This window comes from Melopsittacus undulatus, chromosome 9, assembly GCF_012275295.1.
Source record: "Melopsittacus undulatus isolate bMelUnd1 chromosome 9, bMelUnd1.mat.Z, whole genome shotgun sequence".
Lineage (NCBI taxonomy): Eukaryota > Metazoa > Chordata > Aves > Psittaciformes > Psittaculidae > Melopsittacus > Melopsittacus undulatus.
Window position 1 is genome coordinate 14,938,631 of NC_047535.1, and position 9,659 is coordinate 14,948,289.

General features: G+C 37.2%; 1 protein-coding gene across 1 annotated transcript in view; it reads left to right on the plus strand.

Annotated features, from left to right (window-relative positions):
• The window catches only part of CIB2 (calcium and integrin binding family member 2), a 46,063-nt gene extending 40,624 nt beyond the window's left edge, over positions 1-5,439 (plus strand). The window contains exons 5-7 of the mRNA XM_034066175.1: positions 573-720; positions 817-1,012; positions 5,156-5,439. Of these exons, the coding sequence (XP_033922066.1) occupies positions 573-720; positions 817-1,012; positions 5,156-5,177 (366 nt within the window). The 3' untranslated portion in view covers positions 5,178-5,439. The remainder of the gene's footprint in view (positions 1-572; positions 721-816; positions 1,013-5,155) is intronic.
• Positions 5,440-9,659: the final 4,220 nt, after the last annotated feature.

A 9,659-nucleotide genomic window follows, 5' to 3' on the forward strand; every position in this document is an offset into this window, starting at 1 on the left:
CAAACAGGTTTGGTTTGGCTGCTGGTTGGTTGATAGTGCCACATCAGTCAGGTGTGAAATGCAGATATTTGGTTTCTAAAGTGGTTTCATAAATAATATTTGTTCCTACAGCCTTAGGCCAGGTGGCATAAAGGCCTCATTCTGCTTCATTGGCTTTCCACCTGGTCTCCCCATTTCCTTCCCCTTCTCTCATGTCCAGTTCATATGTGCTATCTTCTTAATGTAGGAGCTGTAACTCTCCTGACCATGACAGTCTTACACCCTGTCAGGAGCCTATTCTGTGCAAATGATCTTCACATTCTTAGTATCTTTACCCTTACAGTTACAGAGCATGTGCTCCACACAGGAAAAGTGTTTAGAGAGAATGAATAGCAATGGAGTTGAGAAAGCAGTAGCATCTTCTGCTGTCACTTTCTGCAAAAGTACAGCAATGGAAATTTTTAGATGGATTTTGGAAGGAAAATAAAGTTGTTTTCAAAGAGCCAACCATGGAGTGAAATACTCATTAACATGGGACCTGTGGGGTTTTGACCTTCCAAATACTAAACCCAAAATATATCTGTCTCTCACAGGAGAATCCCTTCAAGGAAAGGATTGTGGAATCTTTCTCAGAAGATGGAGAGGGTAGCCTCAGCTTCAATGACTTTGTGGATATGTTCTCTGTGCTCAGTGAAATGGCTCCCAGAGAGCTTAAAGCAATCTATGCCTTCAAGATCTATGGTACTGTATTGGGATGCTTTTGTGTGCCTTCTTCATCTGAAATAAATTAGTATGAGGGTTGCTGGTGATCTTTTCTTTGATTCTTTTATTGTTTAGATTTTAACACAGACAACTTCATTTGTAAATCAGACTTGGAAAAAACCCTCAATAAGCTGACCCGAGAAGAGCTAACAGCAGAAGAAATCACTTTGGTTTGCGAGAAAGTGATAGAAGAAGCTGACATGGATGGTGATGGGAAACTGGGATTTGCAGACTTTGAAAACATGATTTCCAAAGCACCAGACTTTCTCAGGTATTGTTGTAAGGAAAAGACAGTCTCTTGCATGTTATCAGGTACTTTTTTTAAGATAACACTGTGTAATACAAGAAATATAAGAAATGCCAGACATAAATACTTCACTAAAGAGCTGACTAGAGGATGACTTCTTACCCTAACTCAGTTTACTTTTCGAGAGCACACTCCAGATCTCTCCTAACTTGAAGACTGACAGCTTATCATCTTTGTTTTTTGTTTTCTTTTTTGTGTGATTTTGAAAAAAGGTAGAATTCATATTGCTCTCAAGTCTTTAGCAAGGATCCAGGCTATCTAAATAGGTATGGGTCTAAATACTGTATCCACATTCCAAATACACATGGTAACACATTGATCTTTTGTGCTGTGAAGATGAGAGCTAGAGGACATTACAGTGGTACAGTTGATGCTGGTAGCAGAAAATCAATTAAACTGATGCGTTACTGCAGTAATTCCATCTCCACTGTTAACCACTTCAGTGTTTTTTTGTTTGCTTCTAACTGATATTTTTTTATTGTTGCTGAGTTTCTTCCTAATAATCTGCAGATAAACCCCTGCTATCTTAAGAAGGTTTTTCTTGCATGTTTCATATTTAAAGAGACTTTTTGAAAAGGACAATAACTTGATATTTTTACACCTTAATAAAACATCCTACATAAACTTACAGTTAAGCCTATAGAAATAGAGGGATATACATTCTTTAAGAAGTTACAGTGAACCAAACAGTGAAATAACATACTCCCAGACTGGAAGTTCATATTTGAATCTTAGATCCACTGGCAGAGTAAGCTGAAGCTAAAATGTAGGTCTAAATTCCTCCCCAAAATTAAGTGGTCTAGGTTAACTGTGTCTAATAGTAAATGCTTGATAACCTGAAAAAGTTTTTGCTCATAGACACTGTTGTGAAGTTGATATTGTTGCTGTATGTCTAGCGATGATGATAACACCTAAATTCTAACATCTAGGAAAATGAATAATCCAACAACTGCCTGCAAGTTTTAAGTGTCCTGCAGAATACAGAACAGTTTATTTCTTTCATTAATGAAATTTCTGAGGACAGACATTATAATAAAATTATTAAAATGATTCTGCAATAGAGTGTGAGGACATGATTCCTGTGAACCCTCAGAAACATCAGCATCTCAGGAGGATATGCCACAAAGTTATTGTGGATGCATTTTATACATTAGAAACACGTCAGGTATTCCTTGACTAATCAAGTGTAACAACAGAAACTCTTTTAGAACAAGATACATATTGTCATTATGGTAAGGATCAGCTGAGTTGGTATTCTAATATTTTATTTACATATATTCCCATCTAGGAAAATGTTCTCTTTATACTGTTATCCATATTAGAAGCTGCTGGAGTCAGGTAGTTTCCTTTAATCAGTCAAAAGGCTGTAGTGTACCTGCAGATCTGGTATAGAACAGAGATCAAATGTGAAGAATTGAAGGCAGATCTGAAGACTCAGCAGAAGCTGTAGGTTCAGAAGTTTCCTGTGCCATGACTGACTTCACTGCTGTGTTGTAGACGCTTGCAAACTGCTGACTGAAAATTCCAAGCTGAGGATGCTGTGCGATCCAGTCATTTCCTGAGAAAGCAGAGGGGCATTTGCCACGGTAGTCACTGGAATGACTGTCATAATTATTTTTGTTTTCCAAGTTTGTGATGCTCTGGGAGTCTGAGGATATGAGGTGAAAGACCGGAGTGGTGTATACTCAGCAATGCAAGAAGATGAGTAAAAAGAGGGATGAAGTGGCAAGTATGCTTTGCCATTGCTTGAGCAGGTGATCTCTACTCTGTTACAAGGGACCAGTGCTTCCCTGACTTCTGACAAACATTAAGAACTTTTATCATATGAACTATCCAACTGTAAAATATCATCATCATAAATGTAAGAAATGACTGAGGAGGAATACCTTGTTTACTCTGTTTGTGGAAAACCTTTGAAGGCCAGACTCCCATAACAATATGCACTGTGGTTTTGAAGCCCTTTTTCTCACAGCTCAATATGTTGTTTGGGTCTGTTTAAGCTGTCATCCTTTCATGCATACTTAATAGATACAGTAGGTGTTAGTTTTGGCACCATTATTCAGGCTTTGACCTGGTGCAAACTAAAGTTCCTCCACTGTACATCAACTGATTTTTCTTATTTATTTCTCAAGCCTTTACTTAATGACCCTGTGCAAGTTTAATCTCCTGCAGACAGCCTTTGCAAGCTCTGTACTGCTGTCAAGCAAATGAAGCTGCAGTACAAGGCTGCTGCTTGATTTGCACTGCTGTGGTTGAGGAATTTTTTTAAGCCAAGAAGAAAACACTGCTAATGGTTGGCCAGGGAAGAAGATATATGCATTTTTGGCTGTTATCCCAGAAGCTTGAGTAAGCTGTAAATGATAATGTCAGTTGTTAGTTCAGAAAATTTGATCCCAGTAGGCTTATTTCACTCAAATTTGCTGTCATTAAGAAGCCAGTTGTAGTTTAATGGCAGTATTAGCAGTCTGAACTGGCACTAGCTAAGTGTTCTGTTCTACAAGACTGGTTACGTTTTCCACAGGAAATTGTTCTATAAATCATCCTGAAAGTTTAAGCTTATTTGAATGCCTGAAGGTGAAACATACTATAACAATTGGAAATGGAATCTGAGCAGAATATGGCATTAGAACACCTGGGAGCTGCCAGAACTAGACAGAGAAACAACAAGGTGTTACTGGAAATGCAGTTTTTCTGAAACCTTACTGGGCCTTCACCCTTACAACAGTGGATGCCCTGACTCCAGTCCTACCTGAAACTTAAGTAACAGAAGCTCTCTTATGAGAAATGTACATGTCATAAGACCTATCCTAACATGCAGATTACCTAGTTCTCAAGGATTAAAATTAGAGCTAGTGACAAATGGGCATGAGATGCTTAGTGAGAAAGCAGAGGAAGAGAATAGTTTTTGTCAGTGTTTTTCACAGAATATTTTAACTGCTTCTTAGAAAAAGCTTAATCTCCAAAATGATACAAGACATTTCTAATAGAGATTCCCATTGAAGTGGTTTTGGCTTGATTTTTTGTTTTTACGGAGTCATGACTAGAAAGTTTTCACATCTAATGCTGTGAACTTTTTAGCTCCTAGATATTGCCTGTGTGGAACTTAACTTTCCAACAGGTTGGATTAATGTGGAGCTCTAGACATTGCCTGAGTTGTGAACAAGATGTTCATCTTTCTGTTTTTCTAAAACACTAGTGCTGGTAAGCTCTTTACATCACTGTGTGCTTTCTTTCACAGTACTTACGCTAGTGTGCCAGACTGCTGTACATTTTATCTTTCAGTGTCATCCAGACAGAAGACATTCCTACATGCAGAGTTCCTAGGTACCACTTTGTATCCTCTGAATACATACAGGGCTTGCTTCAGTGAATTCCTGACTCACATCAAATAGCTGTGGCTAAGTTAGAGCATTTTTTTTTAAATGAAATCCAAAACCTGTATATCCAGAACTTTTCAACCTCCCAAATACTTTAAACCTCGATAGTTTTCTTTCAGTATAGGCATCAAAATGGTAGAATTTACACATAAAAATATGTAATAATCCCTTCTTATTTCAGTGAAGAAAGAAGCGTATGGTTTATACTGTTGTGACATTGAACAGAGATTACTACCTAAAGAAAGTGAGCTTTCAGTGTGCCCTCTTTAAATTGCCTTTTACTGTCCTGATAAGATGCTCAGCAGTTCTTCTGAAAAGTGATGGCAGTAGTAAGGCATGCTGCTTGCCTATTTAAGAGGGCAAATAGAAGATAAAATCAGAATCACTTGGTCCTAGCAAGAGAAACAACAAATTTATCTATATAATTTGACTTGCTTAGGAACCCAAATGCTGTGCCACAGCAAAAGTACCACTTGGAAACATTTAGCTCTGCTGTATATCCAATAAATAGGTCAACTTACACTTGATTTACTCCAGTGCTGAGCTTGCCTCCCTGAGCTCACATTTTCAGAAGGTTGAGTTTTCTCCCAGGATGCTTAAATCTTCCTGGGAGCACAAGAGAAGAGATTCAGATATATTACACAGCACCTTCCTTTCTGTACTTGAAGGAAATTGTTGTGCATAATGATAGATGTGTTTCTATCTCTTAATCTTTTTCTTTCCTTTGCAGTACTTTCCACATAAGAATCTGATGGTGTTTCTGTGACCAGTGTTGTCAGAAATGACTTGCCAGTCCAGCCTTTCTGAATCTCAGGCACTCTGGGGGCTTTTGTCCTCTAATTATGGCTTCTTAGAACTCAGCAGAATGTACTGAAATCATTCTGGTCCTCGAAGAGACAGAAGCATCATGTGATCCATAGGATAGCTGGAACAGTCACATTTTTATCTTCACTGCTGGCCAAGCACTGGGGAAAGGATGGTTGGTTGTTGGGTTGTGGGTTGTTTTTTTTTTTTCCTGTCTTTTTTTAAACAGGCAGATTCAGAATATTGTTAAAGGTGTTTCCACATAGTTTTTATATTTATGAATATTTAATACTGCTCTGAAAAGTGCAAAAAAATAGACAGAAAGATTAGCTTTGATGACTTTTCCCAAAGTATTTGAAAGAAAGCAAGGGCCTTAAGTAATGAGATGCCTCTATCACTGTGTTGTACAGCTGGGGATCTTGCATGGAAATTCCCTTAGGTGAAAGAACTACAGTCAAGATGAAGCTCCCAGTGTTGAAGACAACCACATCCTGGGTTGCCTTTCAGTTCTTGAAATGGCAGTTGCTGGGTTTGGTGCTTACCTTCAACTGATATTTTATGGATTGTCATGTCCTTATGAAACTTGAAATATTTGCCTTTTGTATATGGGAACTGTATACACAATTCCTTTCTTCCCAAGGTAAATGTTAAAACTGTGTCCTTATTCTCAAATGGGGTCCTGCATTTTACTCATTCTATGGGCTGATAATGTAGAATGGAAGAATCTGATCATCTATAACTCATGAAGAAGTTAAAGAAGCACAGAACAACTACTAAGGACATGAAAAGACGTTTTCTTTCTAAAACAGCTATGCAATCCTTCCCATGAAATGCATGAATGCAGCTCTGTATTTCTCTTCCCTCTCCAGCTGGAAATCAGCTAGATTGTTCTTTCATTGTGTTAGTTCCAGTATTGTTTAGGTACTGGGGCCTGAAGACAATCATATGTGTATTACTGTTCTAACAGTCAATAGAAGGGCTCTGTCACTTACATGGCTTCTGTATCAAAGTCATCACAATTAAACCTTTTGATGCATTCTATCATGCTTTGGGAATTCTTGGGCTAAGCACATACTAATTTCCTTTCTGGTCCTTATTTCAGTTACTATAAACCTGAATCTTTCTAAGGAACAGATTAAGTTAGATGTATTGCTTGGTTCAAACAATTTGCAAGACATTGGCATTAAGAGAGATTATGTTAAAAATTACTTCCTGTTCCTCAAAATACCAACATAATAGTTTTTATTTCTTTCAAGACAGGCACTTAAGGCCATTTAAGAAGGCCTCATCAGATGTGTTTTCCTGACACAATTATTATGTATTGTGAAATACCAGGTTGCAGGATTCTGGATCAGATGATTCAGACAAGAAGGATCCAGTGCTGATAACATAGATCACTTCCTTTTAACATTAGGGTTCTCTTTCTATGTTTTAAAACTTCTATTGGCTAAAATTCTTTTCTTCCTCACACTATGTTATTCCACGATTAGATCCTCCTCTTCTCTTAAAGGAAGACCTCAGTTGCCTTGGAGCTGCTCAGTATATTTTTCCCTATGTCCTTCCTGACCTGAAAGTCACAAAGCAGTTGAAGAGACACTTGGGCTTGCAGTCAGGTATTTAACCCTTGAGTTATCCTACTGAGCTGAGAAACAGAGAGAAAGAAATCAGGAGCACCCTGTGAAGGAATATGCTTGACCATAGTTAAGGGAGAATTCTTGCAGAATACTGCAGATGCAAGTTATGAAATTGTCTTAACTCCCTTTATTTTTTTTTTTGACTGATATTCACCTCCTCTAACAAAAACCTCATCAACATTATGTGTTCCTGGAGTCTGAGAGAGAGATGTACTCCAAATGCTTCTGGAGCAAAAGAATCCCATCCAGCAGTAGGTAAGTTTTTATATCACTTGATAGCAAAGGTAAGGGATACATTTCTAAACAAGCTTTGTATTTGTGGTTTCTAAGTTGTCTGTGTTAGAACTGAAGCTTTTGTTATAGCAAGAGTGTTGATTGAGTTAGAAGTGCAGCATGATGGATTCACTAACTAGCAAGTGTTTCTTCAACTGGCTTATTTATTCAAAAGAAACTATCAGGCTGTTGAGAAAGAAACTGAAACAGTAAAAGAGATTTAAAACAATTTTGGATGTGGCCTAAAAGAAAGAGGATATAGATTTTGTACTGCAGAAAAGGTTTGGAATATGAATGGATATTTATCTGCCTTCAAAAATAGACAAAGTATTACCTAAAGCCTCTATTAAAATAGCTAAGAGTGTGTGTATGTTATCTCCAGCTTATACACATTCAAAGCAATTTAGGGACAAAAATGAGCTGGTGGAAGTGCATAAAACACTGTGAAAAAGCAAGTAACAACTATGTAATTTATTAATGCAGTTTAGCTTATCATTGTTTTAAAGGAATGCCATAAATGGAGACTTATAACAACCTGCAGTCCAAAACCTGATCTTCATTTCTTCTGTATTAATCTGCATTAACTCTGCTGAGTTCAGTGGAATTAACTCATATTTCTGTAATTGGATCTGCATTGAGGAAAGCAGTTGGGTTTTTGCTGCAGTTCTTTGTGCTCTCTCATGCCCTTTTAATGTAATCTTAAAATGCTGAATGCTCTTTTGTTAGTCAATAACCACCTGGTCCTCTTTGGCAGCAGGCTCAGGGTTGGAATCTCTTGCAATTTCTCAGAATCATATAGAAACAGTCTTCTTCCTTTTTCCCCTAGGGCTTATTTTTGTCTCCGTGTACATGTTGGAGGCACTTCTGATCCAGCATCACAAGGTGGCACCATAACATCGAATCAAGCCATGACTTCATTTCATTGTTTCAACTTCCCTGAGCTGTGGGGTACCGTATAGGATCTGTGATGCCACAAACAAAAAGAGGAAAACTTGGTGAATTGATTTTAGAACTGCACATAATTACAGAGAAAGTCTCATATTTGATCAGATTCATGAAGTTAAATCTTACAAGGGGCAAAACTAGCTTTAGAAACAGGACATGAAAACGGACTGATTTTATAGAATAATTTGTGTACATGAGAATTTTTTTTCCTGATGCACACCTCAGTTGGGTTGGGACCAGTATAATGACAATACTCCTTTATACTCTTTTCAGCTGTGTCTAATGCTGATAGTGTAATTTTCCATAGTTACTCAATCCCTGGTGGTGTTCAATGGACAGAGCCTTGGGTCACATGGTTTAGTGTGAGGTGTCCCTCTCCATGGTGGGGGGTTGGAACTAGATGATCTTAAAGTCCTTTCCAACCCTAACTATACTATGATTCTATTTGGTTTTGTGTGATGTCAGTGATATCTGATATTGATCAGAATAATAGTGGCTGGGTTTTTTTCCCCTTTTCATGAGTTAATGTTTTTAATTCCATCTGTTCAATTTTGCTGTCTTTTAGTATCATTGGATATTTTTTTACTGTTTTTTCCTTATGTAATAGTAGTGCCTCGTGGTGTTTTGTTTGTAAAAATCACTATTTCACATCGTCTGTCATGTGTTCTCTAGAAATCTGGCGGCTGCAGCTGCTGCATATAATAGCAAATGTTGGTTTATAGAAAGTTTTATTGTCTGTCTTTTATAAGTTATGCTGGTTTGTTGCCTAGAGAACAGTGACAAACACTAAGTTGAAGTCTTTATAGGTGGTCTGTGGTATTTATATTTTTTTCTTGGTATGAGAAAACATCAGAATGGATTAATTCAACTTTGATCATTTTAGATGCACTGAAGTTTCTCTACCATAACGTTTTGTGTTGAAAAATTCTGTATTTGACTGTTGTGAAACATCTCCATCTCAGATGAGCTGTGTTTCACCTTCAATGGAGCTTAGGCACAGGCCTAGTGTTCAGAACAGTGTGTTGCCACATGCTGAATAGGTGTGTTTCTTTGATTTAAGGTCAAACTCTGAGGTAAGGCACCATATACAATATTATGTGACTTCTTACAGAGATGGAATCTGTTCCAGTGTTGTTCTTAATGGAAAAAAAAGCATATTAAAAGTGTTTGTTTTTTTTTAAATATCTGAAAATTGAAATGTACATTAAAAGTTAAACAAATAGGAATGTTGTTGCAGAAAAATTAAAAACACATATTCTAGAGAATTTAATAGGTTTAGATTATATTCTGAAATAACAATAATAGATTAAGCTAGAGACTAAGTTTTGTTGTGGAATGAGAAATATGACACTTGTCAGCTAAAGATCCACAATAAATCAATGTGGGCTGAAATAACAGCAGGATTAAAAAGAGTTTATAATGTTATTGCCCAATACACCTCAGCTGGGACAGACAGTGGAATGAAATTAGATGAGGAAGACATTAAAGATAATAAAATTATAGTTGTTCATGTCTTTAGAAAGATCTGAGACAGAAGTAAAGGGCATAGTGAACAGATGTTCTGCTTTTCTCTCTGTA